The sequence below is a fragment of the Camelina sativa genome, chromosome 12 (assembly GCF_030686135.1).
Source record: "Camelina sativa cultivar CO46 ecotype springtype chromosome 12, ASM3068613v1".
Lineage (NCBI taxonomy): Eukaryota > Viridiplantae > Streptophyta > Magnoliopsida > Brassicales > Brassicaceae > Camelina > Camelina sativa.
This window is the reverse complement of record NC_141891.1, coordinates 11,735,288-11,761,529: the sequence shown is the minus strand read 5'-3', so window position 1 is coordinate 11,761,529 and position 26,242 is coordinate 11,735,288. Positions and strand designations below refer to the sequence as shown.

At 35.4% G+C, this 26,242-nt stretch overlaps 4 protein-coding genes and 2 pseudogenes across 6 annotated transcripts; 4 read left to right on the top strand and 2 right to left on the bottom strand.

Annotated features, from left to right (window-relative positions):
• The first annotated feature begins 3,126 nt into the window (after positions 1 to 3,126).
• LOC104731434 (cationic amino acid transporter 1-like) lies at positions 3,127 to 7,289 on the top strand. Its single transcript, XM_010450812.3, has 3 exons — positions 3,127 to 4,178; positions 5,606 to 6,268; positions 6,418 to 7,289. Exons 1-3 carry the CDS (start codon positions 3,767 to 3,769, stop codon positions 7,137 to 7,139), a joined length of 1,797 nt encoding a protein of 598 aa, XP_010449114.2. The 5' UTR covers positions 3,127 to 3,766; the 3' UTR covers positions 7,140 to 7,289.
• A 2,335-nt stretch (positions 7,290 to 9,624) lies between these two features.
• Positions 9,625 to 10,346, top strand: LOC104733438 (cationic amino acid transporter 1 pseudogene; annotated as a pseudogene).
• Positions 10,347 to 14,328: 3,982 nt separating this feature from the next.
• On the bottom strand, positions 14,329 to 15,256 carry LOC104731433 (uncharacterized). The gene has a single exon (XM_010450811.2). It carries the CDS (start codon positions 15,254 to 15,256, stop codon positions 14,495 to 14,497), a length of 762 nt encoding a protein of 253 aa, XP_010449113.2. The 3' UTR covers positions 14,329 to 14,494.
• Positions 15,257 to 15,332: 76 nt separating this feature from the next.
• LOC104731432 (dolichyl-diphosphooligosaccharide--protein glycosyltransferase subunit 2) lies at positions 15,333 to 21,035 on the top strand. The gene is made up of 20 exons (XM_010450810.2): positions 15,333 to 15,598; positions 15,707 to 15,854; positions 15,995 to 16,190; positions 16,278 to 16,367; positions 16,585 to 16,647; positions 16,833 to 16,902; positions 17,069 to 17,133; positions 17,500 to 17,554; positions 17,684 to 17,805; positions 17,889 to 18,004; positions 18,392 to 18,461; positions 18,878 to 18,982; positions 19,089 to 19,178; positions 19,264 to 19,412; positions 19,592 to 19,703; positions 19,812 to 19,895; positions 20,030 to 20,110; positions 20,198 to 20,422; positions 20,507 to 20,629; positions 20,733 to 21,035. Exons 2-20 carry the CDS (start codon positions 15,709 to 15,711, stop codon positions 20,847 to 20,849), a joined length of 2,079 nt encoding a protein of 692 aa, XP_010449112.2. The 5' UTR covers positions 15,333 to 15,598; positions 15,707 to 15,708; the 3' UTR covers positions 20,850 to 21,035.
• A 335-nt stretch (positions 21,036 to 21,370) lies between these two features.
• Positions 21,371 to 24,101, top strand: LOC104731431 (ADP-ribosylation factor GTPase-activating protein AGD12). Of its 2 annotated transcripts, XM_087478845.1 has the most exons (10): positions 21,483 to 21,546; positions 21,668 to 21,686; positions 21,977 to 22,053; positions 22,168 to 22,249; positions 22,404 to 22,479; positions 22,620 to 22,783; positions 22,874 to 23,024; positions 23,175 to 23,297; positions 23,400 to 23,495; positions 23,606 to 24,101. In XM_087478845.1, the coding sequence occupies exons 3-10, from the start codon at positions 22,014 to 22,016 to the stop codon at positions 23,885 to 23,887; spliced, it is 1,014 nt and encodes a 337-aa protein (XP_087334971.1). In that variant the 5' UTR covers positions 21,483 to 21,546; positions 21,668 to 21,686; positions 21,977 to 22,013; the 3' UTR covers positions 23,888 to 24,101. The 2 variants fall into 2 exon arrangements, with proteins under 2 accessions (XP_010449110.1, XP_087334971.1); XM_010450808.2 differs by lacking the exon at positions 21,668 to 21,686 and having other exon boundaries at positions 21,371 to 21,546.
• On the bottom strand, positions 24,006 to 25,889 carry LOC104731430 (pentatricopeptide repeat-containing protein At4g21170 pseudogene; annotated as a pseudogene). Its single transcript, XR_015574783.1, has one exon. The product of XR_015574783.1 is annotated as a pentatricopeptide repeat-containing protein At4g21170 pseudogene (transcript).
• Positions 25,890 to 26,242: the final 353 nt, after the last annotated feature.

Sequence of the window (26,242 nt, the reverse complement as noted above, 5' to 3'; positions counted from 1 at the left end):
ACGTCCTGTGTGTAGATACGTTTCTTTGAAATTAAATGTATTTCGATTTAAATTAAAAGGATTAATTATGTGAGACGATCCAAGGACGGACCGATGCACTTGGTCTAATGCATGCACACACCATGATAACAGGTAAAAAACTTTATTTTGAAAAGAGATCTGAGGAATCTGGAAGGACGTGGATTCACCAACAACTCGGCAGTGGTCACAGTAGACAGATCTAGAGGATCTCGTGACATCCTCCTCCACAACGTCGAGAGAGACGACCCTAGAAGAGAGATCTGAAGCACCGTCCGGCGAATCCCCAGGCCTGAGCATGATCTGCCACGTCGAGGAGGGAAAGTGACACATGCGTGGGTAGCGAGGAAAGTTCTGACAAGGTCGCGGAACGGCCGCAAGGTGGTGGTGGAATCGCTGCCGTTGGTGTGATCGGAGGGGAAAGTAGAGAAATTGTAGAGATTGGCAGAGATTCTGTTGCAACGCCTCGCTCGCTTCGCCGCCCTACAGCCGTTTATCACCGCCATGACTGTAACAAAGGGTTTGTTTTTTCCCGACACTAAAACTAAAAACTTAGAAAGAAAAAAGAAATAGTAAAAGAGAGAGATTTGAGATTTACGATACAGAAGAGAGATCAAGTGGAAACAATTATATAGGAATTCAAGTAACACGGGAAAGTAGTGGGACTTCAATTGAAAGAGACAACATTGAAATAATGGAATTACAGTTTCAAAGGAAAACGAAACGATTGACATGCAAGACTGGAATTACAGTTTCAAAAGAAAACGAAACGATAGAGATGGAAGTGAGGAACGCCGAAGAGGCGGGGCGGTTGAGGTCGCACAAAGCGGACGGTGGCGTTGACCTTCGTGAAAAAGAGTTTTATTTGCAGAACATACTATATATCGAATAATAATATATTGGATCCTGAAAAAAACAAAAAAACTGGGCTTTCAAAGAGATAAGAAACAAATCCATACAATCTGGGCTGTGCCGAAATTTGGGTTTATTAAACAGAGAACTGCTGACGTGGCTGCAAAGGAAAAAGTAACTTTATATATATAGATTATGGTGAATAAGTTTTTTTTTTTTATGGTGAACAAGTTGGAACAAACAATAAAAATTGTTTTAAAAATAAAAGATAATAGTCTTTATTGTAGTAAGATTTTTGTGTTTAATGTATAATAATTCATATTATTACAATATAATTATATATAAGGGGAAAATATATATTTGATAAAGAAATTTCATGTAAATTAATCTTATGACTTTAATAAGAAAATTATATTGGTAGTGAAATAACTTCTAATTTGGCGGACCTACATGTAGTGATGGGAAGTCAGCTAACCTGTCCAAATTGTGTGAAAAACATATTTTCTTCACAAGTTTTAGATTTTTTTTATCTAGTTTTATGAGTCTAGCCTAATTTACTTTAACATGACCTCCTTTAATTTAATTATAAAAACACAAACTCCATTTACCCACAACAAAAAGAAGGAGTTTTGTTTATTTGTTAAAAGTTATAAAAAAAAAGTCCATAACCCAATTTTTAACCTAATAATTTATTCTTTGCACTAAATTAAATAAGAAAGAAGATCTTAGTGCAGTGACCAAAGGTAAGTCCTTAATGCACAAGGCACCGTCACACCCGGGATCGAGTCTTACTCCCTACGAAAGTAGCGATTAGGCTAATGAACCGGTCTGTTGTGGCCCAGTGGTTGACAAAAAAAAATAAGAAAAATATCTCTTACGTGTTTTTCGGATTCTCTTCTTCACGTACAACAGATTCTTCAAAATCAAGTAATTTTATATATATATATATGTATATATATTAGGTTCAAAACTAGATTTTATTTTACAATCAAATTAATAATTTTGTTAATTATGCTTAGAAATTAGAATTCCAATACAAGTTATGATTATAAAGAAACACAAAAGTCATCTTTAACAATCAAAGTAGAATTCCAATACAAGTTATCATTTTAAAGAAACACAAAAATCATCTTTTACATTCTACAAATTTTAAAGAAACACAAAAGTCATCTTTTAAAGAAACACAAAAATCATCAATTTTTCTAAAATTATTATTTTATAAAATTATATTTAGTTTTAGGCTTAAACTAAACCATATTCTACTAAAAAAACAGTAAAAGATATGATGCTCAAAATAGTTCTGAGACAAAGATGTATTTAAAATTATTACAAATGAAAATGTGATAAAACTTTTGTAAGACTTTTTTATACCATTGTAAAATGTATTATATTTATATTAATTGTAACTTTTTTTTATGTTTTGATCTGGGGTAAAATAAATTCCTGAGTCCGCCACTGTTTCTAATTATATTACTGGTCACTACTACGGTTGACCTGAAACAGTAAACTGTCCATATGTATGTAAGCGAATCAAGATACGTATGGATGACAAGGATTATTAATGTTTAATTAATGTCTTCTCGGATATATATACTAACACATATGTGTTATGCATGTGCGTTGACACACACACACACACAAAAGGAATCATTGATACGTGTGTAGGAGCTGACGCAAATGAAATAAGAGAACTTCAAATCGAACCATAATAGAGCCATTGAGCCTTAGTGACTAGTCACAATACTCTCAATCTTCGTTTTTTTTTATCGTGGGAGAAAAATATTTAGGGTTAAAATGATGACAACCAAAAGTTTCCACTTTCCACCATGAAAAACTAATTAAGGTTAAAAAAAAAAAAAGAGAAGAATATTAACATCCACTGAGTTTTCTCTCTAGTCTCTATATATTTTAAGAAGTCTCTATTTCCTAAACTTTGGTTTCAAATATAATATGTTGATCTAATGGTATGATTCTCATATGAATTATATTGTTTCCTAAATTTGATTCGAATATAATATCTTGTTATAATAGTAATATTATATATATATAATCGTCTTATGTAAAACTTTTGCAAAGACTAAGTTCTTCTTTAGCTCCCACTTCCCCCAATTATTTTCAGTTCCAATAACTTAATGCTCTTTAAATTCACATAACACACACAAGAGGCATGATCTTTTCGTTCTGTTATTTTGTTTTTTTTTCATGGTTTATTGGAGGTAAAAAGATAACCCAAATAAGTATCACAGTTCTTGGACTGACATCGTTTAATATGAAATAGAGAAAATCAGTATTAAAACAAAATAAACATTAAAAAAAACAGATGAATCTAATGTCTTTCTTGAGGCAAAGAGGAGCAATTGCGATAAGTTTTTGGTGTGTGAAATTCGAACCAAACTAGTTTTCTTTTCTTATTTTTTTGACAAAATTCGATTTACAGCTTTTTTTTTTTGTATATATGTATTTTTAAAGAATGCAACTACTGACCAACTAGCTAGTCACCTCATAACACACAAAAATATCATGGATTGATTCTATCATTTAAGGTTTCTAATTCCATATTTAATTTCTCGGTATAGTTCGTAATCAGCTAATTACACAAAGATAATGTTTACAGAAACGTCAAAGGATACCTACTATTACTATAAGTAAGGCAGACTTTAAGATCCCAAATTTCTCTGTTTATCTGTTACTTACACAAAAAAAAAATTAAAACAAAATCATACGCTTTTCACTTTTCAGTTTCATATACCTCTCTCTCTGTATTTTCCCAAGTTTCTTGTCTCCATTCATTTTGACTTGTATTACAAAACCGATCTCAGATTCTGAATCTCAATCAGAATCTGGATCGTAATAATTTCTTGTTTGTCCAAACCAAAAAAAAAGTTTAAAAAAAAGAATGGCATCGGAACAAGGTGGTGACGCTAGCCTACGTAGGCGAGGCTGTTCATGCACAAAAGATGATTTCTTACCGGAGGAATCGTTCCAAAGCATGGGGAATTACTTTAAGGCACTTAAAGAAACACCGAGTCGGTTCTTGGATCGTATTACCACTCGTTCACTCGACACCGACGAGATCAACGAGATAAAGGCTCGTAGTGGTCACGAGATGAAGAAAACGTTGACGTGGTGGGATCTGATGTGGTTTGGTATCGGTGCAGTCATTGGCTCCGGTATATTCGTTCTCACCGGACTTGAAGCACGTGAATTTTCCGGTCCTGCCGTTGTGGTGTCTTATGCCGTCTCCGGTGTCTCCGCCATGCTTTCCGTCTTTTGTTACACCGAGTTCGCCGTTGAGATTCCCGTCGCTGGTAATTAAAAAATACTATCTTATTTTATATATTCTTGTTCAAGTTTTTGATTTAGATATAAAATTTTGAATATTTAGGATAAGAACATAACGCATATTAACAGATCTATGTTTTTGTATATCGTCGGTCATAAATTTGCGAATCGTAATCAGGGAATATAAAAATGTTGCGTATGATCTGGTTAATATATGCATTGCAGACGTACCATTTTTGACGAACTTCGTCGATAAAAAAAATATTACTACAATCTTGATTCAATCATTTTCCCGGCAAGATAAATCTTTTTCTTTTTTGGTTCGGCATAAATTAAGTTTAATTTTGTCCCATGTGTTCTGGGATGTCTCTAACTCTATATTGTAGTGGTTTAGTAACGAAAGAGACGTTTTTAATACAACAATTTCAAAAATCCTTTTTCTGTATCAGTTAGACAGTCACTTTCATTCACCGTAGACCGATAAAAGTATACTATTTATGTACATAGAGTCAACCATACACTATGCTCTTGAATACTTTTAAACGCATAAGAATATAGTAGTAGTTACTTTGTTTCGTTTGTCTTACTGTAATAAAATAGGTACAAACTTTTAGATGATAAGGACTGCTCACACCTACCATGCTTGTATTCTTATAAGAACATAAACAGTATATTATCCTGTATTGAGTTTTCAACTATCGTGGCCTGACGGAATCTCGGGGGTCAAGTAATTAGTTGACTTCAGAGGGTCGTTCACATACACACGTGCTGCACTTATCTATCTATCGTATAATCTTATTACTATAAATTTGATATATAGTAGCCAAAAATATTTATCTTCTTGTTGACAAAAAAATCACAAAATTGTCCAATCGGATGATTGATTATCATATTTGAGTTGATAGTTAAGACCATGTTTATTGCTTATTTTTGGTGAATGTTTAAACATTCTTTTTAGAATTAATTTAACACTATTTAATTATAAGTGTAGTGTGTGCAAAAATGTTTTGAAGTGTCTAATTAGAAACTCTTTTACACATTTTAGAGATATTCATAATTAAATAACCTTAAAATTAATTATAAAAAAAAAACATTTTAGACATTCTCTAAAAAAACTAATCAAGACAGTCTAAGCTAACTTACATTGTTCACAAAAAGGGGCAAATTTGTCGCCATGTAATTAGATTTTCGTTTTGGCTTTAAAAGTAATAATAGTTTTTGGTCGGTAATATTATATCAATTTTTATCGCAATTTTATTTCTGGCCGAGGTCTCCTAGTAAGACTTAACATACACACGAATATATAATATTATCTCCACATTCATTACAACAGTTTAAAATTTGTTGTTTTTTTTTCTGTCTATATACGGGTTTAAAATTCAACCAAAAACGCTAACGTATTTACTACCGACGACCGACGTTACATAACCATTTTCGTCAAATGTATGTTTAGGCGGTTCTTTCGCTTACTTAAGAGTGGAGCTAGGGGACTTCATGGCATTCATCGCCGCCGGAAACATAATCCTCGAATACGTAGTCGGCGGAGCTGCCGTTGCTCGATCATGGACCTCTTACTTCGCCACTCTTTTGAACCATAAACCTGACGACTTCCGCGTCATAGTTCCCCGTCTTGGCGAAGACTATAGCCACTTAGATCCAATCGCCGTCGGAGTTTGCGTGATCATTTGCGTTTTAGCAGTCCTTGGCACAAAAGGCTCCTCAAGATTCAATTACATCGCTTCTATAATCCACATGGTCGTGATTCTCTTTGTTGTCATCGCCGGTTTGACTAAAGGCGACCTAAAAAACTACAGCGACTTCACTCCCTATGGCGTTAGAGGAGTGTTTAAATCCGCAGCGGTTCTTTTCTTTGCGTATATCGGATTTGATGCTGTTTCGACGATGGCTGAGGAGACCAAGAATCCAGGGAGAGATATCCCGATTGGTCTTGTTGGATCGATGGTTGTTACCACGGTTTGTTATTGTCTCATGGCGGTTACGCTGTGTCTTATGCAACCGTATAGCCAGATTGATCCCGATGCGCCATTCTCGGTTGCTTTTTCGGACGTTGGATGGGATTGGGCTAAGTACATTGTCGCGTTTGGTGCCCTTAAAGGTATAACAACAATTTTGGCCTTGATTAAAAATATTGCGTTTGTGTTTATGTTTACATTTGATTTCTTATAAACTCACATTCCTAAGCATTATTTTAAGCAAAACAATATTGGTTTATGCCACATCGAAACTAATCTTTGGAATGTGCAGGTATGACGACGGTTTTGTTAGTTGGAGCCATTGGTCAAGCTAGGTACATGACGCACATTGCCCGGACCCATATGATGCCTCCATGGCTAGCTCAAGTCAACGCAAAGACTGGAACACCAATTAACGCTACCGTGGTAATGCTCGCCGCGACAGCTCTCATAGCATTCTTTACGAAATTGAAAATTTTAGCCGATCTTTTGTCTGTTTCGACACTTTTTATCTTCATGGTCGTTGCTGTGGCTCTTCTCGTCAGAAGATATTACGTCACCGGAGAAACATCTTCTCGTGACCGTAACAAGTTTTTAGTGTTCTTAGGTTTGATTCTTGCGTCCTCAACCGCGACTGCTGTATATTGGGCCTTGGAAAAAGAAGATTGGATTGGATATTGCGTTTCGGCTCCGATATGGTTTTTGTCTACAGCTGGAATGAAATTTCTTGTACCGCAAGCTAGGGCTCCGAAAGTTTGGGGTGTTCCTTTGGTCCCGTGGTTGCCTTCAGCTTCGATCGCTATTAATATATTTCTTCTTGGTTCGATCGATGTCAAATCTTTCATTAGGTTTGCAATCTGGACAGGTGTTCTGCTTGTATATTATGTCTTGTTTGGGTTGCACGCAACGTATGATACAGCTAAGGCGACGTTGAAGGAGAAGATGGCTTTGCAGGAAGCTGAGGAAGGTGGTGTTGTTGCTGATAATTCAGCTTCTACAGCTTTAGATCACTAGTTGTTTTTTAAAAGATATTGGCTTTGGCTTTCAGTTTTATTAGTTGTCAGATTCTTCATTTGGTTAATTAGGCTTCTCTCATAGATTATAATGTCTTTGGCTTGTTTAAATTTCTCAATATGTTAATAGATTTTTCATGTTTGCAACAAATCATGCATGACAAATTTATTTCCGACTAACAAAATGCTAATGTGATAAAAAAATAAAGAGATGATATGATATATGAAAGTCTATTTTATTTCTTATTATAAAAAACACATACATAAAAATATTTTACTTATGTTTTGCTTATATTTAGGTATCTGTGATCTTAACAAGTTTTTAGTGTTCTTAGCTTTGATTCTTGCATCCTCAACCGCAATTGCTGTATATTGGGCCTTGGAAAAGAAAAATTGGATTGGGTATTGCGTTTCAGTTCCGATATGGTTTGTCTACAGTTAGGATGAAATTTCTTGTACCGCAAGCTAGGGCTCCAAAAGTTTGGGGTCTTTGGTCCCGTGGTTGCCTTACAGCTTCGATCGCTATTAATATCTTTCTTCTGGGCTCCATCTCCATCGATGTCAAATCTTTCGTTAGGTTTGCAATCTGGACAGGTATCCTACTTATATTATTTCTTGTTTGGGTTGCACATAACGTATGATACAGCTAAGGCGACACTGAAGGAGAAGATGATGTTGCAGAAAGCTGAGGAAGGTGGTGTTGTTGCTGATAATTCTGGTTCTACAACTTTAGATCATAGTGTGGTTTGGCTTTTAAAGATATCGGCTTTTGCTTTCCATTTTTAATATAGCTATCATATTCTTCATTTGGTTAAGTATGGTTCTCTCACAAATTGTAATGTCTTTTGGCTTTGTTAAAAAATTTCAACATGTTAATAGATTTTTCATGTTTGCATCAAAAATATGCATGACAAATTTATTTCCGACTAACAAAATGCTAATGTGATAAGAAATGAAGAGATGATATGATATGAGAGTCAATTTTTTTCTATTACATACATAGAAATATTTTACTTATGTTTTGCTTATATTTACATATGTTTTGCTTATTTTTTTCTTATTTAAATTTCTCATATTAAACATTATTTATAATATGTCACGTAAACAAAAAAACTTAACGGTGAAATTAGTTGAAAAATACTTAATTCTATGTAATACCTTTTTAGTTTATGATGTTAGAAAGTTTTACATTAGATAGAATAAACTTTAAGTAAATAAAAAAACTTTTAAGTAAATAAAATGTAAGTGATATACATATATACTATATTAGGACCCACGGTACACCGCAAGACAAAATTATTTATAACTAAAATATTTAAATTATAAGTTATATTTGTTGGTTAAATATGTTATAATTATATAATAATTGTTTAATAAACCATATAATACCGCAATATAATTTATTTTTTACATAATAATTATTTAATCAATTTAATTAGATATGTCTATTCTCTGATATTAACATTGTTAACAAAATAATAAAATAATGTTTTACCCGTGTAACACCGAACTAATGATATTTTTTTAATTTATATAAATATCGATAAAACCCGTCCCGCTATATAACCCCGTCCTGAGATATTTTAACTCACATTATATCATCTTAATTTTTAATATTTATCGTGTATCTACGGTATAATATTTATCATATTTAACTTTTTAAAAGTTTTAAATATTTTTTATATTTAACCTTTTAAAAATCTTTAAAATAAAGAACCGGAATAAACCAAATAAATTTTTTTAATGTTTGAATGCCTGATAAATCAAGGTTTCTACTCATTTGTATTCAGAATCATTTTGGTCTCTTTTGTAGTATGACTCTAAACCATTGTCCAATTTTTTTAGACGACGTGGGATATTGTACCCATATATTTATTCATCTATTGAGTAATATATGTCCGTTTTAATTTTTTTGTATTACATCATATGCAGGAAAAAATCACAATTTTTATTAACTAAATATATTATAGAATAATTCAAGATAATTTAAATAAAAATTCAAATAAAAATGAAAAGAAATCATATATTTATGTTTGAATGAGGTAGAAAGATTTCTTTATTTTTTAAAGTCTAATCTATAATTAATTTTGAAGTTTTAGTAACTAATATTAAAGTCAGTGCATTAAATGTAAAAACATTCCAAAAAGTATTTCTATTGGTTTTGTTGGATCGATGGTGGTTACTACGGTTTGTTATTGTCTCATGGCGGTTACGTTGTGTCTTATGCAACCGTATAGCCAGATTGATCCGGATGCGCCATTCTCGGTTGCTTTTTCGGATGTTGGATGGGATTGGGCTAAGTACATTGTCGCTTTTGGTGCCCTTAAAGGTATAACAACGATTTTGGCCTTGACTATGTATTTGCGTTTGTGTTTATGTAAATATGTTTACATTTGATTTTTATATAAACTCACATTCCTAAGCATTATTTTAAGCAAAAAAATATTGGTTTATGCCACATTGAAACTAACCTTTGAAATGTGCAGGTATGACTACGGTATTGTTAGTTGGAGCCATTGGTCAAGCTAGGTACATGACGCACATTGCACGGACCCATATGATGCCTCCATGGCTAGCTCAAGTCAACGCAAAGACTGGAACACCAATTAACGCTACCGTGGTAATGCTCGCCGCGACAGCTCTCATAGCATTCTTTACGAAACTGAAAATTTTAGCCGATCTTTTGTCTGTTTCGACACTTTTTATCTTCATGGTCGTTGCTGTGGCTCTTCTCGTCAGAAGATATTACGTCACCGGAGAAACATCTTCTCGTGACCGTAACAAGTTTTTAGTGTTCTTAGGTTTGATTCTTGCGTCCTCAACCGCGACTGCTGTATATTGGGCCTTGGAAAAAGAAGATTGGATTGGATATTGCGTTTCGGCTCCGATATGGTTTTTGTCTACAGCTGGAATGAAATTTCTTGTACCGCAAGCTAGGGCTCCGAAAGTTTGGGGTGTTCCTTTGGTCCCGTGGTTGCCTTCAGCTTCGATCGCTATTAATATATTTCTTCTTGGTTCGATCGATGTCAAATCTTTCATTAGGTTTGCAATTTGGACAGGTGTTCTGCTTGTATATTACATCTTGTTTGGGTTGCACGCAACGTATGATACAGCTAAGGCGACGTTGAAGGAGAAGATGGCGTTGCAGGAAGCTGAGGAAGGTGGTGTTGTTGCTGATAATTCTGGTTCTACAGTTTTAGATCACTAGTTGTTTTTTAAAAAGATATTGGCATTGGCTTTCCATTTTTATTTTAGTTTATCAGATTCTTCATTTGGTTAATTAGGGTTCTCTCACATATAGTAATATCTTTTGGCTTGTTTAAAATTTTCAGTATGTTAATAGATTTTTCATGTTTGCATCAACACATGCATGACAAATTTATTTCTGACTAACAAAATGCTAATGTGACAAGAAATAAAGAGATGATATGATATATGAGAGTCTATTTTATTTTTTATTGTAAAAAAAAACACATACATAAAAATATTTTACATATGTTTTACTTATATTTTACATAGGTTTTGCTTATTTTTTATATATGTTTTGCTTATTTTTTTGTTAATTTATTTTTTCATATTAAATAATATATGTAATATGTTACGTAAACAAAAAATCTTATCGGTGAAATTAGTTAAAAATACTTAATTATATGTAATACTACTTTAGGTTTGAGTAAAAAAAAAATACTACTTTAGGTTTATGATGTTAGACAGTTTTACATTAGGTATAATAAAAAAGTTTTTAAGTAAATAGAAAATAAAATGTTGATATATATATATATATATATATATATGTTTCTACTATAATCATAAATTAATAAAAATATATAAATACCTAAATACATCATCCAAAACATGCATGCATGACAACTAAAGTCTAGTTTATACACCCTCGATCATTTATTTCTGATAAACATTCGTGTTCTATGGGTTCACCTTCTTAATTAAGCTGTTCTTTTGAGCAAAAGTAAATTAAATATGAACAAGTAGTGGTTGAAATAAAAAAATTAACTTTTTTCAAGCAATCCCTACATACATATCAACAATATTATTAGTTAACCGTGTAAACATTAAAAACAATTTTTTAAAATAGTTAAATATGATTTATATTGTAATTGAAATGCATATGCAAGACTATGTTATCATTTTATATGTCTTCGAGTTCACATACGGACTTAAAAACAAATCAAGGATCACTTACCCACTTCTCGCCCACAATTAAATACATTCTCCAAGTTCTTCTATAATGGAATATGAATAACTCATATGACTTTTCTTAAAACGTAAAATAATTAAAACTAAGTTTGGACCGTAGCTTAGATCATGAACCGGTGCTTAAGTTTATAGGATTCTGCAGTCTTCATTTTTCCTTTGTAAGCTACTAAAGCTACATAGAAATTCAATGAAGAGCATAAATGTAGGAAATCATCAAAATAACCATAACTTCTCGAAGAAAACAAACTTTTCTTTCTTGATTTAAGTGAGAGGATTCGATGTCTTTTTAGTGTATTGGGATCATATTAAATCCTAACAAAAACAATCAAATGATTTTTAAATAATTTTTTTTACAAAGACTTGCAAAATCCGTCAAAAAAGGAGGCTACCAACATTTGCATGAGCATACCAAGTACTTAAATTCTTATCCCTCCCTATTTATTTTTATCTCTTGCTCTCCTCCATCTTCCAATCTCTCTCTTGCAAAAAGCTCGGAAAATATATTGTGGTGGACAAAAAATCCACAATATTGCAAACATATTCACAACTTTACCAATACAGTTTTCAAGAAGCACGGAGTAGTAATGAGTTTCGTGTTATATAAAGTCAAACAACAAGAGTCTGTTACAGCAGTAGCTCTATCAGATGACGATTCACGAGGGTTCTCAGTTTCAAAAGACGGTACTATCCTGCATTGGGATGTATCTTCTGGTAAAACCGTAAAAGCGAATAGTACAAATGGCCAAGCGATGAAGGTTTGAGGTCCCACGGGTTAAAATTCGAAAAATCTTGGAATGGAAGGCATAGCAAACAATCCCTAACACTAGCGGTGATTGCCATGTTCATTAGTGGGAGTTAGTGGTATTCAAAAGATCCTGTAGAATACTAGGATTTATAAGATTTGTGATCCTGGGACATAAAGATACACAAAAATGTTGACTATTTTACCACAAGATTCGGAGGTTTCCATAGGTCTACAAAAAGAGATACTGGACTAAGGGAAACAAAAGAAGCCGAGAGGCAATCAGAAGTATTCTACCCACTAAGCCACTCAAGACTAGAAGTAATTTCTTTGATTCACTACCTTCAAGTAAAAGATCACCACCACCATATTTGAGGCTTCCAAGTTGATTCGAAAAACTCAACTCTGGGATCAGCTGAATAAGTAGTATGATCTCTCTACAATTGTGCTATCGTTTATGAATACCTCAGGCTTTGCTACGGCCAAATAGCAATCTCTGTCTTCCAAAACTTTACGAAAACGGGAGAACAAGGGGTTTTGCTCGATGCTTTCGTGGTTTTTAGAGAGTATGAGCACATTTGAACTTTCCGATAACCAGAAAAGAAGGTCCACCATAATCATTTCCAGTCTCTTCTCTTGAACCACTGAAAGAATGAGAATAGTCTTACTATAATAATCAATAGAGACGATAAGAAAGAGAAATTGATAGATTATTTAAAAAATAAAAATGAGAGAAAGAGAGGGTTCTTCTTCACCTTTGGTTTGTGGAAAGACACGAAATCCGGTGCCCATAAATTCGTCCCACATTTCATCGGACCATGTATTAACCCAAGCCCAGACAACCGTCCTACGATAACCCGAGTCAAACAATGCATTCTGGATTTTCAGATAGATCAAATCAAGAGAGAGACCATCAGGGATGGTGTAATCCTCCATGTCCAGTATCACACATGTTTTACGCCCTAACAAAACGGAAAACGGAAAACGGAAAACGAATCAAACAATTACGGAAAAAAATCAGATCGTCAATGCAAATAATTAAGTTAGACAACAACAACAACAACAACAACAACAAAAAATATAGCAAGGGATAGATCTTACTTCTGGTTTGTTGGCTGGGGGTAACAGGGATCCCATCGAGTTTTCGAGAAAATACTATGAGACGCTGCCGATGAGAGAGGCTATTTCTTGACGACCACGATAATGATGATGTGTGAGAGAGAGAGAGACTTTATGAAATTAGAAATTAAATACTTTATAAAGCTGTCATATATCTATCTTTTGTGTGAATGCCAATATTGATTGTGTTGTGTTCGGCAATTTTCCATATATGGCAGGAACCGCGGCCTGGAACATGGGGCTGTATAAAAATCTACAAACAAAAAGTGTCTCACTTTTATATTGATTTTTTTTTGTTTAGAACTCAAGTTATATTAGAGGTACCACTACAACTAGTACAGAGAAGAAAGAGAATTCTCTTTAAGACTAGACTTCTACGGCTTTTAAATTATGATGTTCCTTAGAGAATCCTGGTGGTCTTGTAGCTTAGGACTCTTGCCATTGCACTCAACCGGGTAAGAAATTGCAGAAAATGAATTTTGGCGAGCCTGAAGGAAATAATACCAAAAAACAATGCATATTTGAATGAAGGAAGAAGCCACAAGCAGAAGCAGAACATCATCTCCTAGAAAACGCTCTACAGAACTTCAGTTTTACATTTATCATAATATAATTAAATACATCCAACACGCAGCTCAAAGCACAAAAACTCAATTCTCGTACGGATTAGACAAGTGTCATTTTGTTGTAGATTCCAAGTTACTCTGGAGTTGTTTATTACTATTTGCTAATTACTATCTAGGAGTATGATTCTGGTGAGGATTAAAAGATGCACCAAGTTTGAAGCTGATCACTCCTAACTTTTCAATTTGATCACATGACCCAGTGGCCTTCACAAAGGTCCAGCAGACATCCTAAATGTGTGTAAACCCAAGAGACCAGATGAGAAAAGAGATACAAAAGCGTGATCCAACTGAGACATGTAGATTTGGGTCTAATGAAGGCTGTTCCTTGATCCTGTTTGCATATTCCTTCTTTCAAATCTACTGTATGTACACAGATAAAGCCTCAAACAAGAGGATGGTTCCATTTTACATCCTAGAAAAATTCACCATTCACAACTCGATATGATATAACTTAACCTCAAACAGAAGAAAGTAAAAAAAGGACCATAGAGTGGTAATAGCCAATATGGCCAAATTTTATTTCAGGAAGATCATCACAAAGTAGTAAAATGTCTCAAAGTTGTTTCCTTTGATCGAAATCCAATCAACACAACTCATCTCCAACACAAAGAGTGAAACAAACTAACAGCGGAAAGACAAATTCCACTAACCTCATCATCTCAGCTTCTCTTTACCTGAGTTCCTCTTATTAGCTGCATTCATAATCTTCTCAAGATACCCTTCAATAGGAGGAGTAAGCGTAGCAATACCTCGAATCGCCGGAAACGGAGTCAAATCACGCACTAAAGCAGACTTCTTCAAATGCTCAGGCAATGCCTCAACAGCAGCTTTCCTCAACTTCAACAAATTAGTCTCCGCCACACGTTTCGCCCTATGCTCTCTCATAAGCACTCTACTATACTCTTTAGCAAGTCTCTTCCCATCCTCTACCGTAACTTTATACTTAGGCAACTCATCTTCCATAAAAATCCCTAACGAAATGTAATCCAATCCCGGAGTCCCAATCCTCATCGGCTCTGTGGTAGTAGTAATAGTAACTCCCATTTTGTATCCACTTTTCTTCTGAATCTCAATCTCTCGTTGTCTCGCTTTACTGATCAACCCTAGCTTCTCTCGTTTCGCCTCTCTTTCTATATCTTTGGGTCGAAGGTAACGAACAGGGCAAGGAGCGTTTATGCATTGATCGTATAGCTTCTGCTTCTCATCTGAGATTCTTCCTTTTCCCTTACCTGCTTCCTCACCACCTCCTCCGCCGCTGCTTCCGCCGCCTTTCTTGATTGTGAGTTTGTTGCGCTTCAATGGTTGGCCCGTCTTCAGCTTAGCTTTTCCTTTAGGGGTTCCACTAGCGTAGCATTTCTGAAGAAAATCGTAACCCAGTAGCTCGATTTTAGGTTTCGATCTCGCGAATCGGATCATTCTGTGATTCTGATCTTCTCCTCAGAGCGGAGCTCTCCGGTTGAACTGTTAAGGTTTTAGGGTTTTTTTTTGATACGTCGTCGTTTCAGGACTAACCACAATGTCACTTGAGTGTAAAATTAGCTGGAAGCGAGGGTAAAATAGTCAATTCAGTTACTGTCATCAAACTCACACTCATATTTTTTTTAGCCTTTTGTGCTCTCTTTCTCTGGTTTCGTCCTCTGGGGTTCAAAAGCTAATAGATCGATCCTACGCTTTCCACAAACCTCAGTCTCCGTTGACTACTGAGACTCGTCGACCTCTGATCCTCTTCTTTGCCTTGTACGGATCTACTTCCGATCTGTAAGAAGCTTAAATCTCCGATTGTTTTTTTTTCTGGATCCATTCGTCGTAGATGCGTAATTGTGTTTTGATTTTGATGAGTTTATCTGTTTTTTTCTTCTTATGCAGTGATGATGGCTGGAAGTGGCTTACGGTTTCTGGTTCTGATACTCGCCGTAGCAATTTGCGGTGCTGCTTCTGTTTTCCAGCCGATCTCAGACTCTCACCGATCTGCGGCTGTGGATGTCTTCTTACCAGTCGATGGATCCTACAAAAGGTTTGTTTCTCTATTTACTTAGTTAGCATTGTTTTGATTTAGGTGTTTTTAATGACATTTCACTGATTACTACGTAGTTCATGAATTGTTTTGTGTGTGTACCTATCTAAAAGTTTGAGTGTTTTTTTTTCTTTAATCAGCTTAGGGGAGGCGTATGAAGCATTAAAGACTTTGGAGATTCTTGGAATTGATAAAAAGTCTGATCTTAGCTCAGCGACTTGTGAGAATGTGGTTAAAGTTCTAGGATCGTCTTCTTCTACTCTAAAGGATGCATTCTATGCTTTAAGCGTTAATGGGATTCTAAAATGTAAAACTGGTGAAGCTGTTCTTCTTAAGGTAAACAATTGTCTCCCTCTCAGTATCACAAAAGTTGTTTACCTTAAGTGGTTAAAGTATGTTCATTTTTTTTCCCCTCTTTTGAAGGACATTGTTTCTCAACTTCAAGCTGGTGTTAAAGGTGCAAAGTCATTGCTTGACTTCTACTATTCTGTCAGAGGTTTGGTGCTTGTTAAGGTAAATACGAATTAGTCTTTTGATGGGCGTCTTGAGTGGGATTGAGTACTATTTCCAAAGAGTAATTTTAAGAGAGTTTTGTTAGTTTTTGGCTCATTACTTGCAAGTGTAAAAATAGTTTTGGGAAGAGTTTGTTTTATTCAACTCCATAGCTTTGGCTTTCTGCTTTTCCTTATTACTGGCTTCAGGGTTTGACCTCGCCTTTCCGTAAATACAGGAGCAATTTCCTGGAACTGTTCTAAGTATTGGAGATGCCGAAGCCGTTTTCCGTTCCATCAAGGTTTGAACATTTCTATCTAGCTCACCTTTTATTTTGTTGTTGAACTATCAGATGTCACATTGTACATTTTGAACTATCAATTTTAGACTCTGGTAGAAGTGTATATAATGTGGATATGTTACTGTATTATTCTACTTAGATTGTTTTCCGAGTAAAATTTGGCTGATATAGTGCATTTGTGTCAGACTCTTAGCCAGACTGATGGAAGATGGCGCTACAGCTCCAACAATCCTGAATCAAGCACCTTTGCTGCTGGTAAGTAGTACAAATTGGATTAGCACTTTGTACTTCACAATGCTCAAACGTTAATGCCAACCTTTTAGATTATGCATCTCATCCATTCTTGCTTCATCTTGTTCACTATCTTTGCTCCATTGTTATATCGTTCATTATTCTGAACATAAGATTTTGTTTTCCTCAGGCTTAGCCTTCGAAACGCTTGCTGGAGTGATTTCATTAGCACCTTCAGAGATTGATCAATCATTGGTAAGTGAGATCTTTGAACCACTATAATACTGATTTCCTGAGAATATATTTTATGAGACATCACTACAATATCTTGGTTTAGTGTTGATCTACTTTTGGTCTCGAACTCTTTTAGTAACTAAAATATAGAATTGTGTTCTGATTATTATAATTTCCAAGTCCTAGCTACAGGGAATTGTGTTCTACAATTTTGTTTAAAGAATTGTGTTTTGATAATTAATTATGCATGTCATGCATGTCTGCCTGAGTTCTTATTGGATTATGCTGGTGGTTTCTTTGAATTCTTTTCTGCTATTTTATCTGGTAGTTTGGGTGATTAATCTTGGTTATGTGATGATATCTTCATTCATGTTTGTCATCTTGTAGATCCAGACATTGAAGACTGGTATCCTGAAGTTATTTGACGGTATCCAAAAATATGGTATACAATAAACGACTTGCTATCTTATGTATATGGCTATATGCATAAGAAATTCTCTTCAATCGCTTCATTTTTTCACCTGTTTGGTTTTTGCGTTTATGGGGTTTGATTGTTTTTTTGGCATTTTAGACGATGGGACATTTTATTTCGATGAGAAGTCTGTCGATGCAAGTCAAGGCCCAATCTCAACTACTGCATCAGTAATTAAAGGGATTACGTCATTTGCAGCTTCAGAATCTACAGGACTGAACGTATGTAATACTCATATTTCTGTTTATCCTATTCTGCCAGATGTGTTGATAATTCACATTCGTGTTCCCATTCTCTCATGCAGCTTCCAGGTGATAAGATAGTTGGTCTTGCCAAATTCCTTCTTGGTGTTGGAATTCCTGGTGATGCCAAGGACTTCTTCAACCAAATAGATGCACTAGCTTGTTTGGAAGACAACCGGTAATGCTACTTTCATGCCATTTTCTGCATTTTCGTTTCAGTTGATTTCAGTACACATGGAAGAGCAGATTTCAGTAACCTTGAATTGAGTGAGTGAAAGCCATAGATTTGCAAGGGTTAACTGTGACTCCTGTTCTTCTGTGTTTAACAGTTGCTTTTGATAGAGGGAAACTGTTTCGCTTTACATTGTCAAATTGTTTTGCATGTCTTGTAGTATTCCATCCTAGATTTTTTAACAAAATAAATACTGCAGAAAAGATATCTGTAAGGACGAATAGAAGTTTAAACGTTCCAACACTCGTGAATTTTCATCTCTTATGCTCTCGCTGTAATTTCGTCATTCTATTTGAAGAATAATATGTTCTATGTTCATTCTCATCATTTCAGGTTTTCCGTTCCACTCATCTTGTCTCTTCCATCTACTGTCATTTCATTGTCAAAGAAAGAGCCTTTGAAGGTACCTTATCATTAACTTGCATCAAGATGTGACTGGCATGGTTTGGATTTTCTTTTTCTCTTTCCGTAATCTTTTTTTTTCCCCTCTTGGGTTAACACAACTCTCTTCAGAGTTCTGGGTGCTGTACTTTTAGTAGGGAAGTCTTAACTTTGACCTCTCTGGTACTTGTCCCTGTTGATTAGTGGTAGTTTAGTAGGGAAAGTCATAATTTTGGATTTACTGGCTATGATTACGGCTCCCTGCTGATTAGTGGTAGCTTAGTATTAAAAGTCATAACTTTAGATTTTCTGGCTATGATTACGGCGATTAGCTGATATTTGGTTTAGAGATTGCTCAGTCTCATGGAAGTGCATATTCTTAGTAGAGGTCTCTCATTTATTTTATATTCTAATATTGTAATCTTTATCTTATACTAGGTTAAAGTTAGCACTGTACTCGGTTCTACGGCACCAGCTCTTAGTGTGAAGCTCGCACAAGCTATAAGTTCTAGAACAAAGGATTCTTCTGTAATTAACAACCAGGTAAAATAATGTAGCTTCTCTGACTGTTTGAGCTCGCATTTGTAAATGTTTGGTTTTCTCTGCGTTGGGCTGGTTTACATGTTTCCATGACATTTTGGGAGTGCAGGAGCTTAAGTTTGACGCTGACAGTGCAACATACTTCCTGGACTCTTTTCCCAAAAACTTTGATGTTGGAAAGTATACATTTATATTTGAGGTATTGCTCTTGGTAGTTTTTTTATTACACCCAAAGACTTCATATAAATGTATATTAATAACATGCTAAGCTTCGTCTTCTGCAGATTGTTTTAGATGATTCAGCAAATGAAAAAGTATACATAACCGAAGCTCAAACAAAAGTGCCTATAGCTGCCACAGGAGTTATTAGCATTGAGAATGCTGAAATTGCTGTACTTGACAGTGATATTGGGAGCGTTGAATCTCAGAAAAAGTATGTCACCTGCATCATTGTTAAAAAACTTCCTTTTCGCCTACTGTGATTGCTTGCTTAATCATTTTTGTTAGGAAATTTTTACCATTTTATTGGTTACAAAATAAATATTTTTCATCTTTTTTTCTCGTGCTTAGCGTCTTCATTTTGTTTCTTGGTCCTCTTTGCAAAATTTGTAGGCTAGATTTAACTAAAGACGGAGCGGTAGCATTATCAGCAAACCACCTCCAAAAGCTACGCCTGTCATTTCAGTTAACTTCTCCACTTGGCCATGTATTTAAGCCACACCAGGTTTGTTGATTCCTGAATCCGCTTTCTTAATGGTTTTGCACTGTTCGCTTTCTTGACTTACTTCTTTTTTTTTTTTTTGTCAAACTTGACTTACTTACTTCCATGCAGGCATTTTTCAAGCTGAAACATGAGTCACAGGTCGAGCATATCTTTCTCGTGAAAACTTCTGCAAAGAAGTCTGAATTAGTTCTAGTTAAGTTCCTTATACTACTACATTTTGAATTTCTTTTGCAGAGAAACTTATCTTCTTGTTTTTTTTTGTTCTGTCTCATCTTCATTTTTGACGCCCAAATACAATATTAACGATTAATGTTTGTATTTTTCAGGATTTTCTTGGATTGGTTGAGAAGCTCTACTACCTCTCTGGTAAATATGAGATCCAACTAACCATTGGAGATGCTTCGATGGTAAGTACTGTTCTTTCAGTTCCATTGCAGTTGATTTATGTTTCAGGAATTTGAACAATGTTATTATCTTCCTTTCTGTTTTTCCAGGAGAACTCTTTATTAAGTAATATTGGGCACATCGAACTAGACCTACCAGAGCGTCCAGAGAAGGCGCCTCGTCCTCCTGTACAATCTACTGAGCCTCTCTCAAGATATGGACCAAAAGCTGAAATATCACACATCTTCAGGATTCCTGAAAAGCTTCCAGCAAAACAGCTCTCACTAGTTTTCTTGGGTCTTATAGTCCTCCCATTCATCGGTTTCCTGATTGGGGTTAGTCTCCCTTTGCTTGTAAACAGTATACGAAGAAAATCATCACATTTTTTTCACTACTCATATAAACCTTTTATGTTTCAGCTTACACAGTTGGGAGCGAATATAAAGAGCTTCCCATCTTCGGCTGGTTCTGCAATACCCGCTTTACTTTTCCATGGCGGAATTGCAGCTGTTCTGCTTCTCTATGTACTGTTCTGGTGGAAGGCAAGTGTTCATAACCCCCGCCCGATTCTTGTTTAAGACTATAAGGACCATTGCATCAAAGTACTCATATCACAATTTGTTTTGTTTTGTTGCATTTCTACAGTTGGATCTGTTCACGACACTAAAGGGAGTTTCCTTGTTGGGAGTGTTTCTGCTGTTCGTTGGACACAGAACACTCTCCCAGCTCGCAGCAGCATCGAACAAGTTGAAATCTGCTTGAAGAATTTGAAGAATGCACTATATATGACGGATCTTCTTTTTTGGGTTCTGCGTTTTCAGTTTTGTAGTATTGCTTATAATAGATTATGGGAATGGTGATTAGACAATTCGAAAGAATTTCAGAGTTTACTTGAACTCTCTCTCTCAGTTTAGTCTTATAAAGTTATCAAGAGAGTCTCTTTCCGTAGCCTTTTCGTTGAACCAAATCAACTGAGATCATTATTAACTCATCATTAGATCAATTGAGTTTCGTAATCATTAACACTCTATTACTGTTAGTTGGAAAGTTAAAAAGTCTTTTACAAAATTAAAGAAATTGTATTAGGCTGAAATATTGAAACGTTACGGATTTTCATTTCATTTTAGTCAAAACTGTTACAAAATAAATAATAAAGCTAATAATGATTTATACTATATATTATACTATATATTTTCTCATTTCTGAAGAAAAGAAACTAGTCAACGACAAGGAAATGTAATTGGTAATTGACCTTACATAACTTTTACAATTAAATGAGAAATGAGGAAAATTAAAATTTTGGAAAAAGGAAAAAGAAAAAGAAAAAAAAGAGAAAAGAAAAAGCACGTAGACGTAGTTGTCATATTTGTAAGACAATAATAATTATATTAGTTCGTCTGAAATTTTTGTAAAGAAGAAGAACATATCTGTCTCTCTCCTGTCCTCTCTCTCTCCCTTGGTAAGAACGTCCAATCCAATCTAATCTCTATATATCTTCTTCTTCCAAATACATGTTTCTTCTTTTTTTTTTTTTTTTTCGTTTCTGATCGTTCTTTAACGCTCTTCTGTATCCAATCAAGTTTGAGTTTCATTCTCTGTGTAAGTCGACTTTTTCCCTGTCGGTCATGTTTTCGTCGTTGAAATGGTATTTGCAGCAATGGATTAAGATTTGGATTTGGTCTCCTTAATTTTGAATTTTCGATTTATGGGAACATGAATCGTTGCTGATGATCTACAATTGGTATTTCTGTGGTCCTGGCTTTCCCAAAATGTTTGGTTTTGGAATTTGCAAAGCAGAGTTTTGATCTCTTTAGGCTTTTTACATTTGAATGATGAAAGTTTTTATTTTCCCTAACGTTATTCTGGGTTTTCTTTGTTCTGTTTTGTAGGATTCTGTTTGATGATTGCTAGCTTTTTATAAGAGCAATGAGTTATTCTGGAGCCGGACTCGGAAAGCCTGGCTCAGGTAAACCATTTTTTGCGAAGGAATATCTAGTCTTTAGGCTTTCTACTTCTGGTGTGGAATTCACAAATGAGTTTGTGATGTGACTGAATTATATTCCACCTTGTTGGTTCACAGGTAAAAGGAGAATAAGGGATCTTTTAACTCAATCTGATAACCGAGTATGCGCTGATTGTGGCGCTCCTGATCCTAAGTGGGCGTAAGTTTTTGCCATTCTAATGTTTACTAAACATTGTATGATTCTCTTGCAGTTTGATTACTGTTATGTTTTGTTTTCCTGCCATAGCTTTTCTTGTTTCTCTACTTGTGTCCCTTTTGGTTGTTTAATCAATGTATTTGGTGGCTTATTACAGGTCAGCTAATATAGGAGTGTTTATATGCTTAAAATGTTGTGGTGTGCATAGAAGCCTTGGCACTCATATCTCAAAGGTTATGATTCTTTGCTTCTCTCTTTCTACTTTTTGTTTTATGCATTTGCCATTGGATTGCATTAAGATGTGGATTGCTTCACCACTTCTTCTTGACAGAATCTTTTGCAAGTAGTGTAGTGATAGTTTTCATCTTTCCAGGTCTTATCCGTGACATTGGATGAATGGTCAGATGAAGAAGTCGATTCTATGATTGAAATTGGAGGAAACGCCTCTGCAAACTCAATTTACGAGGCGTTTATACCCGAAGGAAGCTCTAAACCTGGACCTGATGCTAGTCATGACCAACGTATGAGGTTCATTAGGTAGGTTGTGAAGACCCGATAAATAATGTGTATAAACGCTAGTCATGACCACTTCATTGTGAAATATTCATCTTCAAGTCTTTATTTCAGGTCGAAATATGAGCACCAAGAGTTTCTAAAACCAAGCTTGCGGATCACATCCGGGAAGACCTCTAGTACAAAGAGTTCAGCATATCTTTCATCAAGTCTATCTAAAAAGATTGTTGATAGCTTTCGTTCAAATTCATCATCGCAACAGCCGGTAAAGCTTCTTTATTTTTCTATATTTTTCCCCATCTTACTGTTAGAATCAAGTGGAGCAAACTCTTTGAACATGGATATTGCTAAGTCTTCTGATCTCATGGTGTCTAAACACATTTCGTCTCTCTGTTGTAAATTTAAACAATGACAGCAACTTGAAGGCATGGTTGAGTTTATTGGATTGTTGAAAGTGACTATTAAAAAGGGTACCAATTTAGCCATCCGAGATATGATGTCAAGTGATCCCTACGTTGTGTTGACTCTAGGACAACAGGTAATTAACTGAATGCTTTACATATTTTATATGTTCTTACCATTGATTATGTGATACATTATTGTCAACTCATTTCTCTGATCTTTATCATCATATTACCAGAAGGCTCAATCTACTGTAGTGAAGAGCAACTTAAACCCGGTCTGGAATGAGGAACTCATGCTCTCTGTTCCTCATAACTATGGCTCAGTGAAATTGGTACAAGCTTGGTCTAAACTTTCTATTGAATCAGTTTCTACTCTTGATGAATCTGTAAACAGAAGGTTTTCCCTTACTGTCCTTTCTGTCTTACTTTCTGACATTTGCAGCAAGTGTTTGATTATGACACATTTTCTGCTGATGACATAATGGGAGAAGCTGAGATTGATATCCAACCTCTGATTACTTCTGCAATGGCTTTCGGAGACCCTGAGATGTTTGGAGATATGCAGATTGGAAAATGGCTGAAATCGCACGACAATGCTCTTATAGAAGATAGCATCATTAACATTGCAGATGGGAAAGTGAAACAAGAGGTTCAAATCAAGCTTCAGAATGTTGAATCTGGTGACTTAGAACTAGAACTGGAATGGCTGCCTCTTGACCAATAAATAATCAACCATGTAATAGGGTCATCATTATATATATTAAACAAACTCTTATTATTGTATTCATTCATTACAACTTTTCACCCCCTTTGTTCTTGTTTGAAATTTTGACACTTTGATCTTCAAAACTCTTTGATATTTTGTTGTAATTTTCTGTTTACAGATTAGACTTTTTTGTATAACTCTCAAATGGATTGATTACATGTGTTTTGATTCACTAAGATCTTAAAATCTACAACTAAACTAAAAGTTTTCATTTGAAACCTAAGATAATACGCTTGTAGGTTACTAAATCAGGTTTCATACCCAATTTCAACATTTCATCATGACATCTCATAGCTTTCTTCATTTCCTTCACACGACACAACCCTTGAATCATAATCGTAAAACTCTTGCTGTTCACTGAATTCATCTCTTTCATGTACTCAAACACACCAACTGCTTCTTCCACCATCTCTCTTTGTCTCATCATAAGCCGATCAAGAACCGCATTATAAGCATTTACATCCAAACTTCCTTTCATCTTCTTTATCTTTTCATGAAGTACCATGGCTTTCTCTAAGTTTCCACTTCTGCAGTAACGATCCATCAAAATCCCGCATGAAAAGGAATCGAAATAAACCTCCATTTCAAGAACGGAATCAAGAAGCTTCTCTGCGTGTTTCCATCTTCTTTTCTGACATAGAGATGCTAAAACTTCTGATAACTTGTGCGTACAAGGAATGAAACCGCGCTTTATAACATCTACAAGCAATTCCTGTTCTTCCTCTGACATATGATCATCTCGGCAAAGAGCATTAGCGAATTCGTTATAACAACTCTCATCAAGTACTGTAATACCTTTCCGACAAATCAATCGGTATACATCAACAGCTTCTTTTGTTCTCCCTTTTCTAGACAGTGCCTTTAACATACAACCGTATGTCCCATCTCGCAACCTCACTCTTTCACCACTGCAGGCTTTACGGAACAGCATCTCAGAGGCAAACGTTTTCCCCATATCGCAAAGTCTCTCAATGATTTGATCATTCACAGCCGCATCATCTAAAGCAAGAAACTTTTTCTCCACCATAAATCCAAGAACCTTATTGATCAACTCAGCATCTCCCAATCTACAAACATCATCCAATACGCAACAGTAAGAAGAGAAACTCAACTCTAGTTTCTTATCATCCATCTCATGAATCACATTAAACACCGCATCAAACTCTCCATTCCTGCTATAACATTCCACAAGATTGGTGTAAATCTTGCAGCTTTCAACACCTGTTTCCATCAACTTAACAACGCACTTGGATCTCCCTTGTTCACACAAAATCTGAGTAACCAAATCCCAAGTTAACCCATCTGAGACAACCCGGTTTCGAACCATGGCACTATACAAACACAAAGCCACTCTAAACTGACCTTCTTTAACCAGAGAATCAAGAAGAGAGTTATAAGCACTTTGACAAGGTGAAAGTCTCAATCTTCTCATAAAACTAAACACTTCCAAGCCATTTTGGTAACAACCCTTCAAGGCATAACACTCAAGAACTAAACTAAGCGAGACAGAGAGTGAAACTTCACCTTCAAACCACCGTTGCATCGATCCAACAACTAAAGACACAGAATTGGTTTCAACCAGAGGACGCAGAAGCGTTCCTGCTCGTTCCAAGAGACCTGACTCGGTAGCAACTTCGATTACTCGACACTGTGACCTAAGATCCGGTTCAAACCGGAGATGGGTTTTGGCAAAATCGAAGAAATCAAGAGTGGTTATAGGGCATTTTCGAGTTTCACGGAGGATCTGGAGAAATATCGGCGGTGTAAGTGTTGACCTTGGAAGCTTTGATTTAACATATTGAAGATGAGTGATCCAGTTACGACGTTGTAAGAGAATTGAAGAGATCTCGGTGGCTACTCGGGACAGATTCAGTTGAGTTTTCCAATCTAAAGCCGAGGACGTCGATGGAGTCGTTGAGAACCGTTTGATGAATCCAACACTTGTGTGGAGAAGAACCATTTAAGTGCTTCACTGTCGTTTGTACCAAATCAAAAACTCAGTCTTTTTTCTTAACGAACCCCAAAATCTAATCTTTAAACTCAAATCTCAAAGGGTTTAACAAAGCCTTGGCCTTTTGTTGTTCTGTTCTTGACTAACTGTGAAAAGATTAAAACTTGCCTGAATCTTCTCCATGAGTATGACGTTGAGGGTTTGTGAGTCCTGATCCTCTGCTGGTAAGTGCACAGGGACTCAGGTGTGCCGCATGCTCTTTCATTGTTCTTAGATCTTCTTCTCAAAATTAGTCAACGTCGCCATCAGTTTCCTAAAAGAGTAACCAAACGCTGCGTATAAGTCTCAATTTCATGTCACGT

Coding starts and splice junctions, on each gene's coding strand:
- LOC104731432 (XM_010450810.2), top strand. CDS start 15,709: ATGATGGCTGGAAGTGGCTTACGGTTTCTGGTTCTGATACTCGCCGTA. Junction 15,855..15,994: donor GTCGATGGATCCTACAAAAG/GTTTGTTTCTCT, acceptor TTCTTTAATCAG/CTTAGGGGAGGCGTATGAAG. Junction 18,005..18,391: donor GCTTGTTTGGAAGACAACCG/GTAATGCTACTT, acceptor TCATCATTTCAG/GTTTTCCGTTCCACTCATCT.
- LOC104731434 (XM_010450812.3), top strand. CDS start 3,767: ATGGCATCGGAACAAGGTGGTGACGCTAGCCTACGTAGGCGAGGCTGT. Junction 4,179..5,605: donor CGTTGAGATTCCCGTCGCTG/GTAATTAAAAAA, acceptor ATGTATGTTTAG/GCGGTTCTTTCGCTTACTTA. Junction 6,269..6,417: donor CGCGTTTGGTGCCCTTAAAG/GTATAACAACAA, acceptor TGGAATGTGCAG/GTATGACGACGGTTTTGTTA.
- LOC104731433 (XM_010450811.2), bottom strand. CDS start 15,256: ATGATCCGATTCGCGAGATCGAAACCTAAAATCGAGCTACTGGGTTAC.
- LOC104731431 (XM_010450808.2), top strand. CDS start 22,014: ATGAGTTATTCTGGAGCCGGACTCGGAAAGCCTGGCTCAG. Junction 22,054..22,167: donor ACTCGGAAAGCCTGGCTCAG/GTAAACCATTTT, acceptor GTTGGTTCACAG/GTAAAAGGAGAATAAGGGAT. Junction 23,496..23,605: donor ACTATGGCTCAGTGAAATTG/GTACAAGCTTGG, acceptor TGACATTTGCAG/CAAGTGTTTGATTATGACAC.